Source organism: Camelus bactrianus, chromosome 15 (genome assembly GCF_048773025.1).
Source record: "Camelus bactrianus isolate YW-2024 breed Bactrian camel chromosome 15, ASM4877302v1, whole genome shotgun sequence".
NCBI classification, from domain to species: Eukaryota; Metazoa; Chordata; class Mammalia; order Artiodactyla; family Camelidae; genus Camelus; species Camelus bactrianus.
The window spans coordinates 38,641,508-38,665,320 of NC_133553.1; the positions used below are offsets into that span (position 1 = coordinate 38,641,508).

At 42.4% G+C, this 23,813-nt stretch overlaps 1 protein-coding gene across 5 annotated transcripts in view; it reads left to right on the forward strand.

The window, feature by feature from the left end:
• Nucleotides 1-23,813, forward strand: part of CRIM1 (cysteine rich transmembrane BMP regulator 1) — a 187,042-nt gene that overhangs the window by 58,545 nt on the left and 104,684 nt on the right. For 3 of the 5 annotated variants that reach the window (XR_012511861.1, XM_074378719.1, XM_074378720.1), the window contains one exon: nt 23,150-23,392. The exons of the other annotated variants lie outside the window; for them this stretch is intronic. Coding sequence is in view for 2 of the 3 variants with exons in the window: in XM_074378719.1 (XP_074234820.1) it covers nt 23,150-23,392 (243 nt within the window). In the remaining variant the exon portion in view is untranslated. The remainder of the gene's footprint in view (nt 1-23,149; nt 23,393-23,813) is intronic. 5 annotated transcript variants of the gene reach the window in all.

A 23,813-nucleotide genomic window follows, 5' to 3' on the forward strand; every position in this document is an offset into this window, starting at 1 on the left:
GCAGGAAACATTCACATAATACAGCAGTAAATAACACGTAGCCCAAGCTCAAGATGCTTCCAGTTTTCTTGGGGAGGCAGGCATGAAAACAGTTCACTAGAATAGAAAGCAGAGTGAAATAAGTACATTTGTAATTTAGAGATACAAGAAAAAGGGTGCTGAGAAAAGAGTGCTGTTCTGCCTGGGAAAATCAGGGGCAATGAGCCTTCCCAGAGATGGTGCCATTTTATTTGAACCTTGGAGGATGGATGGGATTTCAGTAGATGGAGAGGGACAAAGGGCCCTCCAGACCCAGGACATGGGCAGGGAGCACCCCATGTGTGCGGGGGGAGTGCAGACCTTTCCGTGGGGCTCAGAGTGGCCGGCACATGATGATGAGTGTACTGACTCATCTTTCTAAAAGGGTGTGGCTAAAGGAACAGGAGTAGGTTAGACTTGTAGCCTGAAGGTAATACAAGATCTAAGAGAAGAGTGTTTTTGGCTTTCTGTATTTTAGAAATTTTAGCATGTTTATGAACAGAAGAGAAAGAGCCAGCAGAGAGGGAGATAGTCGAGGCACAAAGCAAGAGAGTGAGACCCCAGATGGCCCGACAGACTCTCCGTTAAGCCCAAATTTTTAGACTTTCCCCGTGTTCTTGTTCTGCTGTGAAGAGGCTCCCTCTGCCATGCAAAGGCGGTAAAGCCGTTAAACCAAGGACTCTGGCCCCTAAATGAGGCTAAATTACCTTCTCTCAATAGGAAATCACGTCTCCAACTCTCTACAACTATGTTGGCAGGATTCAGAGAACAGAGGTATGATTGTCTTAATTGAAAGTTTTGTTTCTGTTGGGTCTTAGTCCTGAGGTCTTCGTGAATCTGTGACCTTGGGTAAGTCATTTAACCTTCCAGAGCCTTGCTTGCCTTTATGAGAACAAGACGGTGAGTCTGGACTTATGTCACAGGCCGCGGCGCTACCACTGTTTAAAGTTGGATACAAATCTGGGCTCTGGCCTTTCCGTCTCGTCTCATCTCGTCTCGTCTCGTCTCGTCTCGTCTCTCTTCCTCACTTTCCTTCCTCTCTCCTGCTGTAATTATTAACCTGGTTTATCCTGATGTTATCCCCGTGATGAATATAACTGGATGCTGCTCATTCAACACTCACTTACTTAAAGCACGTTTTTCTAACGATTCAGGTAAATGGTGTGTAGGCTTCATGTCTAAGAAGGTATCCTAAAGTTTAAAACTAAAGTTCTGGTTATATATACAGCTCTTTATTATTAGGATGACATGGTAACTTTGTTGAGAGAGAACTTGACGGTTTGCAACATTAAGACGTGTATACTTTGGTGAGATTCATTCATTGCTTTGTCCTTTTGATTTGCATCTAGTACCTCTTTGCAATGTTGAAATTGATGTTTCAGGATAAGCACATGGTGCAGTAAAAACTGCAGCTCATTGCAGTATTTAGGTTAATATTAGAGTCCTCTATTTGCATTATTAACAAGAGTACATTTTATTGCCACTTGAAATAGACTCACTGGCATCCCAGAAAAGGTGGGTTTGATATTGGCCACTTGTTAAGGCTGGATCCAGGCCACTGACATTCCATGTTCTTTGTAATGTGCCGAGTTCTTGATACACATACCTTATTTATCATGTTGAAGAGACTGAACACACTGATTTTAAGAAGGAGGTCTCATGCCAGGGGAGCGAGCTCTTTTAATACTGCTTTCTTATTCCTGAAGCTTAGGTTAGAATCTGAGCATAAGGTTTCATTTTATTTTCTCTGGAACCAATTACTATTTAAAGATGAGAAATGCATGAGTAAAGAAATTGAAGAAGGACTTTTGGAAATATTCTGACACGAGTGCTCTGTGCAGCACATCTAAAATACCTGGGATGTGGTCATATACCCTGGTCATACTTGGTGGTGAGATTAAGAAAGATGGCAGCTCATAAATAATTTAAATTCATACCAAATTGGTGGCATTAAAGCCCAATGAGGTGATTGTTTTCTTTGTTCTACTGACCCTGTAACTTTAAAACCCTGTTCCATTCTCTGCTCATTTTAAACATTCACCACTCACTTCTGAGTCTTATTTCCTCTTAGTCTTATTGTTTCCTGTCTTTGTGTTTGTTTGAGCCCTTAACTCACACATATTTAATTCTCTCTCACTTCCTGCCCTCTTTCTTCTTATATCTTGTCTTTCAGATCTTCCATGGTGAAAATGTTCTCTTGCCTACCAGCAAACTATATTAGCTTAATTCATTTGTTTAAAAATAAGACTCTTCTTTCTGTGAATGAGACTGTGATGTAAGAATAACACATTTCTCGCGTGCTTACCGTGTGCTGGTGGTCACCAAGCACTTTGTATGGATTATTTTATTTAATACACACAAGAATCCCACAAAGTAAGTTAAAAGGGTGAAGTAACTTGCCGAAGGTAGGAGTAGAGCTAAGATTGAAACTCAGTGGGTCACTCTGGATCCCATGTTCTGAATCAGTTGTTGCTTTATTGTCTCAGCTATTCAATCTGTCAAGATTTAACGATCCCCAGTGATGTCACTGCAGCGCTAGACACAGGGGCTAGAACTGCAGCAAAGACCCTTTCCTCTTGCAGTCCTGGGTCCTGAGTCTCCTTTGAAAGGCATGTGTGGGTGCTTCCATCATCCCTGTGCCTGACTCTGTGAAAGGCAGGGAAGTCTCCACCTCTGTGAAGCTGGAGTTTGAAGGACAAGTAAGAGTTTACCAGCTGGGAAGGAAGAGAAGGCATAAAGACATGAGATACGGGAGAATGTGGGACAGTTGAGGGAACAGTGTCTTGCACTGTCATTGGAACAGGCGTGGGTCCTACAAGAGTGGAGAAAGGGGACAAATGGTAGAGATGAGACACGGGGCTGGTCAGGCCCAGAGGCCAGAGCTTTCGAGTGCCATGGGACAGCATGTGGACTGTGTTCTTCAGTCCCAAGGATGCTGGGGTGGCCACACCGTGTTTCCCTTCTGGGACCGCTCCTGCCTGTGGTAACTCGCAGGGGAGCCTGGGGGCTCTGCGGTGTTTAACATCAGTAGCTGAGAGCACTCAGTGAAGAAGTTAGAGATTTTATTGCCTTAGCATTGTAAAAACTAGTGTTTCACACAATCTTTTGATCTCTGGTCCTGTGCAACTACAAATTAAATTAAACCCGAAGCCATAAACAGCTTAATTTCAGTGCTTATAGTCTCAACTTGTAAGATAGAGATTTTCCAAAGAAGTTTTTATGTAAGCTTAAATATATGGCTTTTATGCAATTGTGGTTTGTTTTTTCTAATTAAATTAAAATTTTTGGGGGGAAATTGTGCATTTAAGTGATGCTATTGAAGAAGCATTTGGGTGACGATGAAGAGCTGTAATCAGTGCTGTTTAAAATGGTTATTTACTTGTGTTAAATACTGTTTAAAATTAACCTTCGTAAAGCAAACGACACATTTCTTGATGGCATTTTTTTGGTCAAAAAAATTTATTAGTCATTTTTCTGGTTTTAACAAGATGACTAGATAAAGACCCAGTTGCTTTTTTTTTTTCTTTTTTTCATTTTAAACCCAATCTTTTCTACTTTCGGTCAGAAAACTAATGAGAAGCTATTAACATTTCAATCAGGTTGCAAATGTATTGCCTTAGCTTACTCTGGGAAAGGGAATTACCTACTGGCAAAAAGAGTAGAATAAAATGTAATAAGGTCTGCCTCACAGTGAGATTCTTGGGTGGGGACTATTTGAACCAAATTCCAAACATATTTAAAATCTAGAAGGTGTTCACAGTCAGTACCTTAGAAGCCCGTGTGCTTGTTTTAGTCAGGCTGCCTTGTACGGGGTGCATGTTTCCCTCCCTCCCTTCCTCCTTCAGTCCTCCCTCCCCTTTTCTCTCCCTTTTCTCCTTTCTTTCCTTTCTTTCTTCCTTCGTTTGTTTGTTTGTTCGTTCGTTTTTAGTTGCCTTCAGCGTTTGCAGCACTTTTCTCTTGGAGGCCTTTGGTCATGAATAACTTTCTTTAAAGTTGGATTTTACTTTGGGAAATAGCCAAAGGCATATGGAGTCATATCTGATTAATAAAATAGGTGAGCCCTTTGGGGAATTGTATTCTTTCTAAAATGTAAGGTAGAACTATTGGGCACTGAGGCTGATTTCATTGTAAATCTCATGAACTGCCTTTAAAGAAAATGTCAAAAAGAACATTACAGAAAGGTGTTGAGAAATAGCAGAATTGGAATAACTCTGTAACTTCTTAAAGGTGACTTTGTAGAATAACATGATTTGAATGTGTAAGTCCTACTATTTTGTTTCATGGGGACTTTGCCCCCTTAGCTTGCTGTCATATCTTATGTATTAAATGTAATATTGTTTAATTCCAAAAGAACATTAGTTAGTATATTACTGTACATGTGGGGATTTGGGCTGCACTCTGCAGGCCTGCAAGGTCTGTACTCGCCCAGCTTCAAGACCAAAGAAAGAGCCCAGAGTCAGTGACAGAGGTTTAAATGGGTGGGGGAATCTTAATTGTCTAAAGCAGGGTCCTGAAGTGATTCCCCTCGGTATGTGGCAGATGAGAGCAGGACATGGTGGCAGGCTTTGCTCCTGGGGGCAGTGGGAGGTCACCAGTTACAGGGGAATTGACCTCAGCTTAGCTTGTCGGTTATCAGGGGAACCAGCAAAGGGGTACACCCCTCACCACCTCTGGTGAGAACAGTCACTAGCCAGAGCCTGGGACGAGAATGTCGGAAGGTCAGTCCTGTGAGCAGGTGTAGGTGAAGCAGGCACTGGTCAGGCAGGGGATGTACCGAGCGTGAGAAAACAGCCACCTTGAGTGGCCTGACCACACAGGGAATATACCTGCATCTGTTAGTAGAGGGTCCAGCAGATAGAACGTGGTAAGGCAGACCTTTTTTCCCCTGTATAACTGAATGGTTGTATCATATGAAATTCCCAATGTCCAAAACATTGTTGTGTTTCTGAGACTCAGAGAGGCTTTGCTCTCAGTAACTGCGAGGGTTTCTTCCATACAAGTTATTTCACTACTTACACTTCCTAATAGTTCACCCATAAGTAGTAGCTTACCCATCTGGAAAGGGAAAGTTCTGCTCCAGAGGCTGTTATGATACTAAAGATTTGGTTTGTCTGTGACAATGATGTGATGCCTATGGTAAAAAAAAATTTTAAATAATGTGGTGTAAGTCAGCTTCTTGAACTAAATGATCTTTTGCACCTCCCTGCTTCCTCCCCCCAGATTTAATGATGCCAGTTTTATTCCCATGATATACTCATTGCACCTCCCCAGATGCTTCGTTGAATCCTTTGGTAATGGTGGTTCTCACCAGGATCTGTGTGGCCTATTACTGCTAAGTTAGTGATGGATCTGGGGCCAAAATTTGTTCTCTTGATTCTTGTCCATTGTCTGTCCTTGTCATATTTTCTTAGCTGCCTTAAATATGTCAGACCCCAGGACTAGTTACAGAAACACTGCAATGGATTATCCAGTCTGAGCCTTTTTTCTTTCAAGCATGTAAATAGTATATATAATAGAAACAGTGTTTAGAGTGCTGGGTGAGAATGGAATTACTTCCGTTCTAGTGTTTCCCAACTCTATGGAACAGTCTCTTAAATTGTCTGAGTCAGAGATTTGTGAGTACTTAAGAATTCATTTCAGTGCACTGTAGACCTTTGAAAATTGCAAATAAATTTAGGTGGTTTATTTTCAGAACTGATTTCCATTGTACTTCTTCAGGTAACTAGTGTCATACTGAGGACCCTAAGCGCGAGTCACCCCGGAAGAGGACTCATTTGAATTGCATGCCTATTTAAGGCTTTTGGTCGAGCATGTTTTTAACTTTTTAAAAATAATTGCCATGCTGGATCTGGAGACCTTTGAAAAGTCCATGAAGTTCATTACACCTTGAGACACACCCTCTGCTCAATTGCTTAAGCACTGTATCAACTTTACAGGGATCCTTTGTCAACAAAATCAGTGTGGCTGAAGTACGGTGTTCATTGTGCGCAGACTCTTCTAGAGGAAGAGAACAGTGACACTTAAACCTTTGTTAGCGACTCCAGGCCTCTTGCTCTTGAGTAGCTGAGACCAGGAGGCTTGTGGTTTGGATTGGTGTTGCTGACTGTTGTGCTAAATTATTTGAGTCCTTTGCCGTTGTGTCACTTGAAGCTTTGCCTTGATGTTGTTGGTTTGATTCCATGACTTATAAAAAGATCCCAGAAACTTTGAGAGCTGTTTTAGGGTCAACGGCTGACGAGAATGATCACTGGTATGAGGTGCCAGTGTAAGCCTCGAGGTGTGTTGCTTAAACCTATCAACAAACCAGTGAAGTAGAAACTTTTTTCTCTTCATTTTACAGATGAGGAAACCAAGGCTAAGAGAGGTGGTTGCCCAGGGTCACACACTAGTAGTTAGGTCGTGGAACTTGCTAGCTAGGTAGGCAAGTAGACAGACCCTAAGTAGAGACACTAGGAGGAGATATTAGTGAGAAGTATGAGTGAATGGCTATCTGCTGTGGTTTAGGCGTTATGTAGGGAAGCAAAGAAGTATAAGATTCAAGTCCAGCCCTCATGGAAATCACATTTGGTCTTAGAATACCAAGATATAAATATAAGTAATTGATGATACAATGTGAACATTTTGTAAAATTGATATATGTACAAAGTCTATAAAAATAGAGGAAGAAATCAGACTTGGAGAGGAAACAGGTGAAGGGATATTTCAGAGAGCAGTTGAGTTTTGCTTCAAAATGACCAGGATTCTCTGTGAGAACAGGAACCATGTGTTTTCAACCTTTGTAACCCCAAATCCCTAACAAAGTAGCCGGAATGTAATAAGCGCTCAGTAAATGTTGAATGGGTATATGGTGGCAGTCTGGTTGGCCCATGAATGTGGGGAAGAGCGTCGGAGGGGATGGCAGCCCCTAGTGAGAGCATAGAGTCAGGGAAGGGCGAAGTGTGCCCTTCGGCCGTGGGGCTGTGGGTGTGTCATTGGGAAGTGGAGCGAATGGCAGTGTGACTGACCTGCTACATCATGTCACTCTCCTCTCACCCAGGCTGCATCCTGGGCTAGCAGTGGTCCCTACTCCCAAGCTTCCCCGCTATACCTGCGTTAAATCCTAACCCTATTTCAAGGCCTCGCTAGAAATTACATTTCCTCCAGGAAGCTTTCTCAGCAGCCACCATGGGTAGTACTCCCTACTGTCTCTAAAGTCAGGGTCCTCTTGTCTCTACCACTCATTTGCCACTTAATAACATACTACCTTGGATCACCTCTTTAATTATTATTCTGTGTTGTTACTTAACTTTTCCTGTATTGTTCTCTGCTTCTTGGAGTGGAAAGAACCTTGGGAATCCTCTGCTCACCTTCCCATTGATAGGAGAGGAATCAGAAGCTCATAGAGGTAAAGATGAAAAAAAATGTGCAAGATCACATAAGCAGCTGGTGACAGGCCCAGGACTAAGTCTGTGGCCGGAGCTTGCACTGTGCTTGCTGGTCCTCCATTGTTTCTCCCAAGCTCCATTGTGAGTTTGTGGAGATGAGGAACCATGTATCACACTTACTGTGGGTCACACAGTTGCCCCAGAAACATTTGTTAAGTGAGAGAATGAACGCTACTTTTGCCCTCTGGCTAATGTAAAGATGGTGCGGGGTACGGTTCTCAACTTTAAAAAATGGCATCTCGGGGATTAAACATATAGAGAATAAGACCTCAACTGTGAAATGTGTTCATTCAGAATTAGTTTCAGAAGAGCAGCTGCTGGGCAGAGTTCTCCTTTTAATTTCACCAGGAATACTGTTTAAAATGTGGCTAGTTGATGCATTACTTAAAACTCACTTGAATGACTCAATTAGCTTTATGTATTTCTGACAGTTTAAACTGAGATTGCTTATTTTTGTAGTTGTGATTGTAAGTTCATCTAAGTTATTTTCCAATATAAAAAAGGCATTTTATTAATTTAATAATATTTGTCTCCTATTGACATAATTAAGGGTGAAAGTTAGACCTCACGGTGCCCTTGGAATTGCTAAGTGAGAAATTCTTCTGACTCAGAAGGAGGCTTACTGGTGACAAATGCTTTTTGTCTCCAATATTCTCATTAGAGGCTCAGATGAGGAGGATCCTTCTGAATGCATTCTCAAGTGGGCATCGGGGAGGGGAGAGCTAGGTACAGGGTTATTGCTAAATAGGAACAACCGTGACTTATGCAAGATTCATTACACAGAAATCAACACAGCAGACCCTTGCGATTCATTGATTTAACATTCACGAATTCAATTATTCATGAAACAATGACCCAGAAGATCCGTGACATGTAGTAATTTGTAATTTGAATCAGGTGTGCTTGAAATACCTATACAGAAGCAGATAACCTCGCTGGTGACAAGCCAGCTGCCCAGTGGTTTTTAGCTCATTATCCCGTATGTGCAAAGTCATGAGCTGGTCAAAATTTTTTTCTTTATGAAACAAAGCCAGCTGCTAGGGCTGGTGATAAAGAGCAAAGAGGAGTAAAGAGGTCCTGGAAGTAACAGTACTTTCCCAGAAAACAGAAATCTGGGACAAATTAAAAAGCGGGCATGCTGCATTTGGCAGTAGATTGAATTTCTGAAATGCACAGTTCAAAAACAAGGAATAGCAATTTCTAGAAATATCTCAGTGAGTATACCGGCCAGTGTGTAAAATTGTACTTTCTGGGGCACCTGTAATCTATGGCATCATACACCAATTAGAGTGTTTGCAGAGACCTTGGGAATTCTCTTCTGGAAATCCTGAGTCTGCTGTCCATCCATCTTTTTCTTAATAGGAGGCCCAGGAATGATATGGTGACTGAATAGCCTCTTTAAATTACACTATTAATCTCGCAGGTCAATTGAGGCGTCTTAAAGCTCCTGTTGTTGAAAGTTTTATGATCAGGTAAAATTTCTAGCATATATTAGTAGCCACTTGTATCAAACACTGGCTTTTTTTTTTTTTTTTAAGAATATCTGGCTGATCAGATTCTGTGAGCCTTCTAAGAGGAAATCATGTTGAATAGGGAAGGCAATGAAAAATGTATCTCCAAGTAGAACTAGAAATTGGGGCCGTAGTCTTCTGAGACTGGGCATTGTCAGGGAGAAAAAGTGGCATCTTATTCCATTGTTAAAAAAAATACTTACAATACAAATTTGCCTACAGCAAGCCCACAGGCTCCCAGTATCACTAAAGCAAACTTGTGAGATTACCTCTCCCCCGTGTTCATTCATATCTAGCCTCCTGTGAGACTGCCTTTCCCCCTTCCAAAGCAAGTTTTTAATCTCTCAGTTATAACATGGACAAAGGGTAGTATTGACATAAACCCTGAATTTTAAAAAGTGGCTTTCTGGGGAATAAGGATAGATGTGACTTCTAAACAGGAAACTAGTAAGAAGAGAAAATGGGGAAGAATAGAGAAGCCGGCTCTCTCCTCATTGCTGGATGAGGGACCCACAGAGCTCTGAGACTGGGCAGGCAGAAGCGTACACTCAGTATCAGGACCAAGTCTGAATATTGTGGGTTACACGTATCAGCAGGATTTCAGTCATCAGCAGGTGCAGATGTCCAAAGAAGTCTGGTCAGCCACAAAACCCAGGAGCAGAACAAGAGCAGAGAAGCACTGTTGGAAATGTGAGGAAGCCAGGGCATCCTGGAGGGGCTTTACAGACAGGAAAACGTCCAGAGGTGGAGGCTACAGCAAGCCAAGGTCCTGGAAGCAGATCTCCAGCTTCCACATGAGGCTTTCTATCATCTTTAATGCTGAGAGACCCTGTCTTGTGTTACCAGCTACTCTGGTCTTAAGAGTTTACACTTTTTTCTGGCCGGGCTTCATCTTCTGAATGGGCTGGGGGAAACTGCCAATGGTCTAAGTTTCCTGGGGATTAGATTGTTAAAGAGAAGTCCCTCGGGTGTTCCTCATCAGAGCTGTCTCCCTCCAGGTCCCAGTCCCAAGGCTTTTGGTGTGCGTACAGATTGCCCTTGCAGTCCATCTTGGCAGGCTTGCCATCCCTCCCATTCCCGGCATATTTGTTCTCCGTGTTTCAGAGGGTGAGGCTCTGTCTGTGTGGGTGTGTAGCCTATCAGCACCTGGGTGGTGGACAGCACCCCAACCACCCTATGACCGGAGGTTGCTCTTCTGACCTTTTTTAGCCACTCTACTTATAAAGGGTTACTTTTGGTTTGGTTTGGTTTGGTTTGGTTTGTGTATTTTGCTGATTTCATGATAAAGGAGTTTTGTGATCAAATTTTTAAGCTAGAATCTAAGCAGTTTTATTATGGAAGAGATGAGTATCAGACTGCAGACTGCAGGATGAGAAAGTTAGGATGATGGCTTTGTGTCTTGGTGGAACTGGTGTGGGATTCCCCAGGGCTCCTGGCTTCTGGCCCTACCAGGTCGAGGGAACTGGGCAAGTCATTTGGCTTCTCTTAGGCCACTGTTTTCTCTATTTATATCTAAGAATTTCTGGTGAAGAAAACTTCTTCTTTGGCACGTAAGTCCTGTGGATAGAAATGTTCCCACGTTTTTTATGCAAAAACAAGCATATGAATCCATCTACTGTCTTGCAATTAAACCTTCAAGTCTCCAGTCCATCTATTTTTCATATCTTAGTTGTAGGAAGAATTAGATAGATTTATTGAAAATTCTGAGTTATGGAACGTTTCAAAAGTAGCTCAGGCTTTCTGCTTCAAGTTTTATATGTGAGGAAAAATCTAGGCTTGCTGATAGCTAAAGGTTTTCTATTTATATCCTTGCTTTTGTTAAAATATACAACTTACCACAGTGCCTCTTACCATGGTATTTGATTATTAAATATTTGTGGAGTTGCTGAATGAATAAGAATCTTCCCAGCACTTTTAACACCTCGGTGTGGATCTTTGGCAAGAAGCACATGAATTGCTTATTTGAGTGTTCCTCTAGTGATTCTTCAGAATGCTTTTTTTTACTTTCATTCTTCAAAACTGAAGATACTTCCTTTGTGTGTACAGTTTAGTTTCGTAGGAAACTTATGGTAGAGGTTTCTTGATGCCTCATGACCATGTGTCCATTCCCCTGTTCTTCCATAGATACACAATTTTAAATAGGGATAGGACCGCCCAGAGTAAAGACTACATTTCCCAGACTCCCTTGCAGGTAGATGTGGCCATGTGATTAAGTCCTGGCCTTCTGAATGGAGCAGAAACAATAGAGCAGCTTCTCACACTGTGCCCTTTAGAATTGTTTCCTTCCTTCCACTTTTCTCCCTTTCCACTGGTTGGAAGACTGTAGACAACGGCTAACACAGCAGTCATTGAAAAGCCAAAAAATAAAAAGAACTTAGGTCCCAAGCAACTTTGTGGAACTCAGTCCCCACAGTACACGTAAAGTTAAATTTCACGGCACTCTTATTCCACATTGCCACAAATTACCAATTATTGGAGTGTGAGTCTATGAGAGTTGTTTCATCATAAACTGCTGTGTCCCCTTTAACTCACTCTGCTTAGACTTGCTTATGGAATCACTCCGTCCTTTATTGTATCGGAAAATACTTGGAAATAATTGTCCCTGAAATATGGGAGCAGCCACAGCAGTGCGCACAGTGTTCACTTTGCCACCAGCCCTGACCTCTCCTTGCCATCCAGCATTGTGCCTGCTCTCTCCATGAGCTGCTCTCTGAATTTTGCCTCAGGCCTGAGATGGTAGCTCCTTGCAGGTTGCTATTGAATGTGGGAGAGGATGCGATTGGCTGGGACCTCTGTTGTTCAGATCCATCAGGTTTATCAAGCGCATCACTATCTTTGCACTACCTATAGCCATCTCCACCAAGCATCTGTATAGTGAGAGATGGAGACAATGGTAGAGGAAACAGCTTTGACTTGGGGCAGAAGAGAGCATGGCTGAGCTTGCAAGAGGCTAGAATTTCCAAACAGATAAAAGTCTAAAGCAGTGGTTCTCAAAGCGTGGGACCCAGGTAGCAGCATCAGTAACCATGAATTTGTTAGAAGTGCACGTCCTCAGGCCCCAACCCAGCTGAACTAAATCAGCAGCTCTGGAGGTGAGGCTGGATCGTCATCTATGCTTTAAAGAAGTGAGAATGCTCAAGTGAGAATCGGAGCTCCAAAGAGGGTTCAAAAGCTGAGAGTGATCGTTACAGTGGCTGTATCCCGATGAGAGTACCAGGTACAGGAAAACTGTGGCTGGAGGAAAAGGACCAGGTGGACAGTGAGGTGAGGAGTAAACAGAAGCTGGGATTCACATGCTCCTGAGAGGCGTCTAAATATTGCACCTCCTGAATTTGGTACCAGGAGCCCATCTGGCCTCCTGCTTCTGGTTCAGGCATAGCATCAGCCAGATGTGCGTCACCCCACGTGCAAACTGTGCTGCTTAAATCGCCCATAATTTTGAGGTGGAAAAAGGTGCTATAAACCCACGCAGACTGCACTGAATTGAGAGGGCTCTTAAGCCACTTACCTCTCAGCCCAGCAGGCTGAGCCCCACCTCGCCCTGGAAGAGGGTGTTGAGCCAGGAGCCAAGACCTTTAATGGCTATGGAGAAAAAAATTAGAATGTCCATGTAAGGGCTACTAAGAGTATAAGTGCCTATTTAATAAATTATTTTTTTGAAATGCCTTTTCCATTTTCATAGCTGAAGTTTGAAAAATGTTTGGAGTACTATAATTATCATTTCTGGGAAAAAAATACACATTGCAGTATTTTTGTTTTTGCTGCGGGTCAAGTTGTAGTTCAGGATGGAAAGTAAACACGTCCCTTTGCTCAGCTGCAGCTCACATATTTGTAGTCTCCGGGTGCCTGCTTGGCGGTCGCCGTGGACGAGGGTTTATGCCGTGGGTACACAGAGAAGACAAAGACGGCATAGAAACGTGGGGCCCTCTCGGGGGCTCGGCCCAGTGCATGTCTGATTAGAAGGCTGGTGCTGGAGCAGAAAGGTGGAGAAGCCCTCAGAGATGGAGCTCTGGGAAGGGAGTGAGGCTGTTCTGAGAGGTGCCGACCTCCAGACGTGGAGGGGCACTTTCTCCCCAGGGAGGGCCTGAACCCCCTCTAGGGTAAATGTCAGGGGCCTTTGTTGGTTTGGGGCAGCACTCTTGACCATTATACCATTATTCGCCACTTGTCAGCCTGCTACCTTTGTAAGCAGGGCCTGTCAGCACATCCTGAATGCGGAAATAGCTGGGGAAGCCTCTCCAGGGAAAACGACCTGAGTAAGGCAGCTTCTTTCCTTCTCTCCAGACAGAGCAAAGACCTCAAAAAGTACCTCCCTTTAAAAGCAAACAAAAAAAAAAGGAATTAATAAAGTAATGGAGGCTGACAGAGAAACAGCAGTTGAGCACAACTTTTAGCGTGCTAGGATGTGTGTGTGTGGAGGGATATATATATCATTTTTGTGTGTGTGTCATAATCAACTTTACTGTTGTGAATAATAGCAAACATTTAATGATTACATCTGTGTTCATCAAGCCCAGCATCATGTTGGGCATTAGGTTTAAAACAAACGGAGAAGAAGGAGTTAGTGGACGTGTAGGCCTATGAGTGTCTGTGTGTGTGAGAATGTGTAAACACATGCATACACACATACACATTCAAATATATGAAATACTCTTATATTTATATGATACAGTATTTTAAATATAAAAGAACCTGTACATTCTTTTAGTCTCCAAATTCCTTGTAGAATAAGTATTTTTATGCCCTGTTTAACACGTGGGTATACTGAGTATCCTGAGGTCCGACTCAAAACCTAGACTTTTCCCTAATAATTAATGATTTGAGGGTAAGAACTACTGTCCGCTGGGCACTTAGCTGTGCCAGGCATGGGTCTGCTTGCAATATTTATTATCTTGCGTGACAACTTACAACAACCCTGCAGAAACTGACGCAGAGGGGTCAGAAAGCTTGCCTAAGATCACACAGCTAGTTGTAGCAGAGCCATGGTTTGAGCATGGTTGTTTCTGCCTTTCAAACCTTCGTGGTAAACCAGTAGCTATACTAACTCCCACATCAGAAAGATGAAAGGTGACCTCTGTTACATGGCAAGTAAGTAGTACAAACAAGTACTTTATCTTCAGTAAAACAGAAATTTAAAAGAAGAGAGGAAGAAAGAAATAAATGGCCGAAATATTTTTTCAAAAACCTATTTCTGTCTCCTTAGCCACATGGGGTTTTTTCCCCCCAGAATGTGCAGCCCCCATGAGAACCACCAGTTGAGCAGTAAAAGCGCCTGCTGGTCTTTATTTGCAGCTCCTGTTGCCAGCGAAGGCAGAACAGCAGCCAGGTTGTTCAGTGCTCTACCTGTCCTTGATTCATCTTCTCTTTGTTCTTGGTATGTCATTTTAATCATGTACATGTAGTCACTTTGAGGAACCCTTGAAGATGTCATATCAGCACATAATATTCTTCGGAGTCCTTCTGAGGACTTTGGAGATTCATATACCACCTTTGGGACCCAGAAAGTTACCGACAGTACCCTTGGTATGTTGTTCTTTGTTTTTTAAAATCACATAAGCTCACATTTTCCACTCTATTGCTAAAACCCTACAGTGTTAACAAATGCTGGAGCTCTGAAAGAAAAAGACTGCTCCTCCTTCAATCCAACAGTCATCTGTTGATCTTCCTTAAAGGAGCAGAGGCCAGGAGTCCCTGGAAACTGCTTGCATAGGAAGGGCTCACGGGATTTCCGGCTGGAGTGTATTCAAAGAAGACACCCACGAGGGTCAGCCCCTCGTTACACAGATGAGGACCACCAGACTCTTCATTTCACCTCTCTAGCATCTGACACTTGTGTATATTTTCTCAATATTGTGATTACACAAGGGAAGAACCAAGTAGCAGCACCCCTTCCTTTATGGAGGAAAACTTGAAATATGGAAAGCAACCCACCCAAAGTCACAGAATCACTCAGCAAAATAGAGGCTTTGTTTGTGTTCTGTAATGGATTTTGCCTTCCGTTTAAACACCGCCCTGGGGAGTTCTTCATTTCTAATGTTTATGCCTCTGTGACATTTTCAAGCTGTTATGAAGATTCCTCTTAAGATGTTGCTGAACTGACTATACAGATTTGGTTCATTTAAGTTTTCCTCATTAGTCATTTGTCCCATTCTCTAGTAATTTTCATTCCCTTTTTGTGGGCTTATGTTTATGGCAAAAAGGGGATGCAAAGTATTCAGAGAAGCCTATTAGGTAAAATTAATCTTTTTGAAACCAATCTTCAATTCTTTGTACATTCTTCCAAACTATCCTTAGGCTTTATTTTGTTTCCAGATTTTTAAAAATAAATTCATTGTTACATTTTAAACTTGTTACCATCTATGAATATATAAATGTAATTATTCGAATGGCAAAACCTTCTGGGAGTAAATTGAATACATGTTCCTGGTATGAATTAACAGATGATGAAATAAAATGTCTCTGGACTCAAAATTGTAATCAACTTTAGTAAGCTAGGATTTAAAATTCTAGGTTGCATGCAGGCCACGTTTAGGACCTGTCTCTCCCACTCCCTGCTCCCTCCCCCCCACCGCCTGCCACCAGAGGAAATCCTGAAGACCCCTCTAAGCTTTGTTCACTCCTTCCAGGAAGCTCTGACCTCCTTCAGGAAGATTCCAGAGAACGTGTTGATTCAGATTTCCTAAGATTGAAAGCAGCTTTGAATCCCCTGGGAGGAGTATAGGGGATGGTGGCAGAGGATAGGTGCTGTGGAGGGGAAGGGGAGTGCCGAGGACAGTGGCTCAGTCCTGACTGCACCTTGGAGTCACCTTGAGGACTTTAAAAATTACTGATGCTGGGGTCCCACTTCTAGTAATTCTGATTTAATTGATCTGAGCTTTTAACATTCCATAGGGGATTCTAATATGCTGAGAATCATTATTCTAGCACTATGGTTCTCAAACAATAGTCTGCAGGAGAATTACCTAGAGGGTTTCTTCCAACACAAATTTCTGGGCCCCATCCCTAGAATTTCTGATTCTGCAGATCTGATGTGGGGCCTTGGAGCTGCATCTCTCATCTCTAGCAAGTTCCCAGGAAATGCTGCTGTGCTGGTTCATGGACCACTGTTGAAAACCACCACTTTGGAGCAGTTTGTCTCATCTGGGAATCTTGCTAAAAATGCAGATTCTGATTCAGTAAGCCTGGCACGGGGGTCTGTGTCTCTGCAGCTCTAATAAGCTCCCAGCTGCTGCTGGTCCAGAGGCCACACTTTGTGTAGCAAAACTCTAATCAAAAGCATCATTTTCAACCCAATTCAGTAGCATCCTGCCTAGAAAAGATGTGTAGTCTGGGAGATTCCTAGAGCTACCGTGGGCTCAGCATACAGCTCAGATAACTTGGTGGCAGGCAGAGATCTGGAGGGCCCAATGCTGCTTTGGCATTTGGCCAGCCGCCATTTGCCGGGATGTTTGAACGTGCCCTTGGAGAAGCTCTGTTGTCAATAGGGAACTTCATTGTAAAGATTCCCATTTTGCTTAGAGGAGTAACATAGTGGTTCTCAGCCCTAATCCACAATAGAATCACCCAGGAAGCTATTGAAACAAATATTAATTCCCAGGCTCCTCCCCCAGAAATTCTGATATAATTGATTTGAGGTGGGATCCAGACAGTGGCATTCTTAAAAGCTTTATAAATGATTCTAATACACAGCCAGGGTTGAGAACCACTGAGTTCCAGAATCACATGTTGTGTTGGACTTACGTATCTTTTATTTTTCTTTATATTGGGCTAATTTATATTCCACTCTGGTGCAAACTAACTTTTATTTGGTATTTGAAAACATTTTCATACGGCATTTTTCACAAACCACCAAGAAAAGACTATGTAGATCCCACCACTGTTAAATCCTAAATACAGAGTAAAAAAAGTGCTGGGAAAGTACAGCTGGTGTTTCTGAACGAGCTGGAATATGAAATATTTCTGGGACTGTATCAACAAGCCTAATTTTTTCCCCTCAGGGTTATGATTGTGCGGAACAAGTCTTCACCGCGAAGCTTGCCAAAAAAGGTTATGATAAAATCATGGAATGTGAATGAAAAGAATTCACAGTGTAACTTTAAAGGAGTCAGTCTCTAAATTTAAAAATGAAGGGGTGACATGTGTCTTGCATTTGTAATAGAAGTTTTTGGAGCAAAATAATGCCAGGTATAAGAAAGCTGCTTCTTTGTGTCTGTGAGGCCAAGGAGCAAAGGAAATGGGGAGGGTGGCCAAGCAGAGAGCCATGAGGACACACCCGAAGACCCTGAATGTCTTTATCTTGGCAAATTACTTTTGCCCTCTATATTTGAGCAAGAATATAGCCATTTGACTAAACAATCAAATACCAGGAGAACTGGTTAGGAAAGTTGCAGTTCCTTTTGCTTTCGGCAATTGTGACTAGGGGGAAGAGCGTGCTTTGGAGGCTCTGCCACTTACTTTGTGACCATGGCCAAGTTTCTTAGCCTCTCTGTGCCTCCTCTGCCAAGGATAGGTGAAGATGTCCTCTCTTTCACACAGGAGTGCGAAGGATGTGAGCACAAGGCAATGCGTGGTACCTCGCACATAGAAGGTGCCCAGTGGTAGAGATTGCTTTTGTTGCTCTTGCATGATCATGAGACTTGAATCCTTAATAAGAAACACCATCCATCAGAATATATTTCTTATAAGTCTTAATTGGTATTATTTACCTGTGAATTCTACTTGTTGAGATGTCTTCTTAATAGTAGAGATTAATGTTTTCTATGTGAAGAGTGGGCTTCTTGCCGTGGAGCCTTTGTTCTTGCAGTTCCCCGTGTCTGAAACACCTGCCCTGCAACTTGCTTGCCTTCACCCTCCTTTCATTGGGTCCTGTGCAGGTGCCACATCCTCTAGAGACATCTGCCCTCACCCACCTGGCCAGTGCAGTACGCCCAAATTGCTGATTCTGCTTCAAAGAATTTGTTACCACCTGGCTTTATGCTGTGCAGTTCTTTGTTGTGTAACTCCTCCAGAATGGTAAATCCAGGAAGGCCAGCAAGGACTCTGCTTTATTCCCTGCATTAAGCCCCGTGCCTGGAACCTCTGACGCATGGAAGTCATTCAGTAAATAATTTGCTGAATGAATGGGTGAAAGAAGGATTCACAGATTGCATCTCAGCTGGTACCATGAGGAGGTGTCTCCTAGGACCACCTGGTGGCCTCTGGGCCACCCTGGGCTGATGCCACAGCCACTCCGAGACTTCATTTCAAAGGATTGAGGTTGTAACGGAAGCAGATTACCAGAGTGAGGTGTGAAGAAACTGTGATCCCAGACTCTTCCCTTCTTTGCTCTGTTCTACCTACTGAGTTTTGTGATACCAGGTCTAATCCAGATTTTGGGTTTCCTTGACATATCTCCGTAGTTGGAACTCCCAAGGATTGTCTCAGAATGCTCATGGGTTACCTCCATGCATGTGTGTTGTATGCGTGAGATTCAGGATAGATTTTAGGCAAGCAGAGTGCCCAGCAGTGTTGACTTTGCCGTTGCCTGTCTAAATGTTACCTGTCCATTTTATCCTGCCTGTCTTCCGTTAATAAGTGCGCAGCGTATCTGCTGTTATTGTTAGGAGACCATTTTAAGAGATTTTGAAAGAGGAGGAAGGCTGCAGTGTCAGATGTGTGGGACTATACAAAAATTAAATAGATTGGAATGAGAATCTGGCAATATAATTTTTCTCTTTTTTCTTTTCCCATTTAGTAGTTTTTCATATGGCTTTGGTTTTACTTAAATCTTTGTTTAAGCAGAAAACTCTTGAATGCATTTGCTACTTGTAGATCATGATTATACTTTTCCTGTTGACATAAGGACCTGGAAAAAGTCTACAGCTGGCCAGAATGCAGGCACACAGTTTAAAGTGACTAGGATTGATACAAACTTGCCATTATTATTGTAAAGTCACTTTCATACTGGGTGACCCTGTCAAATATTTTAAGGGCTAACCTCTTAAAGGAAGATTATTACTATTATGAAACCAGCTTATTTCCCTTAATTACTTCTGTTGCAAGTGATACTGTCATTTTGGTCTTTCTATATCTGGGGCAGTTGTGGGTTTTTTGTTTTGTTTTTTTTTAAGATGCCAGTTACAACGTGTTGCCAGGGCAACCAGACTGAAGAGCTTGTTAATTTACTTAAGTATTATATATAGATTTGTTAGACACCATAGGGAAAGAATCAGGAGAGGCTTCTCTTCAAATGGATAAAATTTAAAACTCGGAGGTAGTATCAGAAAAGCCTTTTAAATGATGGAAAACACATGGTGTATCTGTAATTTTCTCCTATTTTCTCCGTGGAAGAGGGATGGAGGAGAGACATAGATGAATAAATGAAATCCACTGCAAGAATTTAGAAACAGGCTGAGAAAGAAGGTATTAGAAAAACAACTCCTGATGCCATGGTAACCGCGGTTGGGTTTAAGCGGCAGGCTAGTGACTGGCTGGGGGAAGGGAAGGATGCTGGGTGAGTAGGGCTCTAGGTGGTCTATTGAGAGGTGAATAGATGGTAGAAAGAAGAGAAGAATAAAGCTAAAAAAGTTAAGTATTACCAAATTTTAAAAAGATTTCGATCTTAGAAATCTAAATTCTTTGAAAGCATCATTTTGCAATTTGCCAAGTCAGTGTAACAGGCTTGAATTTTATGCCTGCTAGTTTTGAAGTGAACAACACAGCTTTGAAACATTAAAGTTAAAAACTGTTAGAAATATGAGATGTTACTGGTTCATATTGGGAGATTTTTATAGATCCTTCTTGGATAGCCGATAAAAAGTATAAGATACAGGTGAGCTGGATGTCATAATTAAGAAGTTGGGTTTAATAGATACGCAAGTTTGTATCAAGTAAACAGAATACATGTTCTTTTCAAATAACCATGTATTTTTAACTTGGCCATAGTCCACATACATACACGTGCATGCCAAAAAAACAGAAACAAAAAGAAAACAAACTCAAGAAATTACGGAAGTAGAAAATTATATAGCCTACATTCTCTGGCAACGAGGCAGTGGAACTATAAATTAAACTCAAGAGGAAAGCCAAAAAATACACCTGTGCAGAAGTTTAGTAGCACTCTTCTAACAGGTCTTTAAAGAGGAAATCAAAATTGAATTAGAAATGAGTTACATTGAGAGCAGTTCACATTGAACATTAGAATATAACCAGAACAATTTGGCTAAAGTATTAAAATCATAATGAAAATTATTTGCATTTCTGAGAAAACAAAAGTGAAATCAAAGTGAACCGAGCATTCATTAATCTTAAAACCCTAGAGAAAAGCCAATTAAATAATCTGAAAGACAAAGAAGGAAGAAATTTAAAAACTTAAAAGAACCCGTGAACACATCAACTACAAAAAAGAAAGCTTGGTTCGTAAAGCCTGAAATGAATTTGAAAATCTGTATAAATCAAGTATTTCTTTACTAATATATGTTAGTACAGGTAATTCTAAAAGAAATAGAATAACCTGGTAATCTAATAACCAAAGAAGAAACCTGTTCCTTCCTCCGTTACAAAAACAGTACAGAATTCAGATAGTTTCATAAGTGGGTTGTATGAAAACATCACAGAATAGATAATTCCTGAGTTATTTGAACTGCTTTACAGCAGAGAAAGAGATAGAATGATAAACAGCTCATTGAAAAAGTTAGTGTAACTCTGAAACTTGAGACTGGATGAGGCCAGTACACACACATGAAAAGAGAGAGCTACAGGCTGCTATCACTCAAACTTACTAATTTAGCAATCTTAAAGTGTTAGAAGGTCAGATATAGCTGGATCTTTAGACATAGGCTTTATTCTAAGGACACAAGGATGGTTTAAAATCTAATTGATTATATTATAGTAAATTAAAAGGAAGCCAATATGAATCTCGAGAATAGTTGAAAAAGCACGTAGTAGGGTTTAACCCTTATTTTTAACATTCTTAAATCCCTTCAGACTGTGGTCCAGTGTCTGTGGCAGCCTACGTTATCCCACATGGATTACTAAGCCAGGTTTTAAGAAGTAAATAAAGCTCTCAAGCCTTGAGCTACAAAACACACAGCAGTAGGTGACCATGTTGATAGTGTTAAAAGAAACTTAAATAACTAGGAAGACCTGAGATGTTTGTACTTTAATGAAAACATGTTTCATTGAAGCATATGTTTGAAAACTGATTATACATACCGGGTATTGTGCAAAATAGGAATGTAATAGAATGTGATACAGAGTAAGTTAAATTACAGCACATTAACAAGAGTAGAAATTAAGTGTTATTTGCAATTAAAGTCATTGTGCCCTTATTAATTTTGAGACTGCGTGTTCGTGTTTGCCAGAGAAGCCGTCTACTGAATGTACCTTGACAAACTCCATCTCAATCAAGATTCACTTTCTCCTCCTCAGCTCTTTGATTTGTTCTGCCCACACTGATGGGGATCCAGGAGTAGAATTCCTCATTAGTTAATTATGTTCTCTTCTCCAGGCAGCTGCTGGGGTTGGCAATGTGAAAACTGGGTAAATGCATCCTCTGTATGTCCTGCGGCAGCCACACTGGCCTTTAACTCTTCTCGGGACACACCGGAGTGCGGCAGCTGTTCCCTCCGCTGGGACGCTCTTCCCCGAGGCATCTCCTTGGCCCATCCCTGCACTCCTCCAGTCCCTTCCAACATTAGCTTCTCAGTGATGCGTATTCTGAGCAAACTGTAACTGCCCCCCACTTCTTCCGTGCTTTCTAATTCCCCCTTGCTCTGTTCTGTTCTCCCCCCAGATTTATCTCCGTCTTCGGCTATACCGTTTGCTTATTTATAATGTTTATTGTTTGTTTTTTATCACCCTTCACTGCATTGTAAACTGTATGAAGATAGGGATCTATGTTTCGTTTTCGCAAGCTGCTGGAACGGCAGGCACTTAATAAATATTTTTGAAAGAATTTACTAGAACTATGAGTATGAAGGCTCTCCTGCACTATCTTTTGATTGGACGAGAAGTAGTTAGACAGAGAAGATGGACAGAGAAATGAAAGGTACGGCAATCAAGGTAGAAAGTGACCTGAAGGACACTTGGTTTTGGAAATAGATCCCCTTTTGTAATATAAAGAGCTAAGTGAACTGGAGGCGAGGAGGCCTGGATTCTTGCTGTTATTCCACCCCTGGCCTCAGGCAGATCACTTGACCTCCCCGGTTTCAGGTTCTTTATCTACAAGATAGACTACACTAGGCGACCGCTTGCGTCTAACCCTGCTTCGTGATTCTGTGTGGGTCTTACCTTAGGAAAAGCAGAGCTTACAAACATAGCCCTATACCACATGGTATTATTTCTACCCAACGTTTTCTGAACTCTTTCCACCCAAAGGTCGTGGAGCTGTGATGATGTACTTTTGGTTTATTTCATCTTCTCCTCAAAGGCCTAATGTTGGTGCAGGTTTCTTAAAAGCTTGAGTCAAGAAACTGAGCTATGGACTGGGGCTTCAGAAGCTAGGACTTTGCTTGATTTATTTTTCTTATCTCTAAAAATGGAGGCACAGCAGGAGGTCAGTAACATAATATTGGAGAAAGGAGAACAAGGTACCATTGCTGGGTCTCTGCTAGGGATAGAGACACACCAGATGTCACTTAGGGAAATTATAGAGGAATTTGGCTCCAGAGCCATCTTGCTAAGCTTCCACATCCCAGAGTCATATCCTCTTCATACAGTCATCTCCTCAAATCTCAGAGCTTGGAGGTCGAGCTCCCCCGTGTTGAACGTCATGCACCTTGTCTCCAGCCCCCGAAGTAGCCGTTAGTTATTTGTGGATCTACTTTGGTGTTTAAATGTACATTGTTTTCAAGGAACAGCTCTTAAAGCTGCTTTTAAACTTAAAGACCTTTCAGTTGGTCGGCAGGCAGCAAAGCCCTGTTTTCAGATTCTGCACATTCTGCAGGCATCTGCCCTTTGCCTTCCTCATCCGGTCAGTGCACTGGACACAGGGGAGAGGGAGGTGGGACCGTGGGCAAGACGGCAGCTTGGCCTCTCATTCTGACGTCATGAGCAGATCTCAGGAGAGATTTCCACGGGTGGCTCAGCTGCGTTTGAGGGTTCTCAGCAGACTTCGTCCCCTCCCCTCCTTTCTGGTGAGCGGGTGGGTCATCAGGGCTGCCTGCGCTTCTGTGGGATGGCCCTGGGCCCGTGCTAAGCTCTCTCTCTCCCATTTAGAAGAGAAGCCAGACTGCTCCAAGGCCCGCTGTGAAGTCCAGTTCTCTCCGCGCTGTCCTGAGGATTCCGTTCTGATCGAGGGCTACGCGCCCCCGGGGGAGTGCTGCCCCCTCCCCAGCCGCTGCGTGTGTGACCCCGCCGGCTGTCTGCGGAAAGTCTGCCAGCCGGGATACCTGAACATACTTGTGTCCAAAGCCTCAGGGAAGCCGGGAGAGTGTTGTGACCTCTATGAGTGCAAACCAGGTACGCGCGGGCTCTGTCCCAGCAGCCGAGAGCGTGGCACAGGCCCCTTCTGCCACATGACGCTGGGCATTCTCGGCAGGACACTTTGGGCTCATGGCAGCCTGACTTCTGCCCTCCAGTCAGACAACCAGAGGGATGATCTGCTAGCACATCAGTGCCTTTAGAGAGGGACCCTGTCTTTTCCTCTCTTTTTTTTTTTTTTTTTGCCTTCAAAGTATGCTTGTTGGGGGCGGTAGGATTAAAATTTGTGGTACTATGGCTGCCTGCTTCATTCCCCCAGAGAAGGTCATCACCCTCATTTGTAGATCTATCTGTCACTTTAAAGTATTACATTTAAAAACAATCATCATACATAAAGCAGAAAGTTATTTTTAGATGAATATATGCATCAAAATGACAGACATTTTATCATGAAATACTC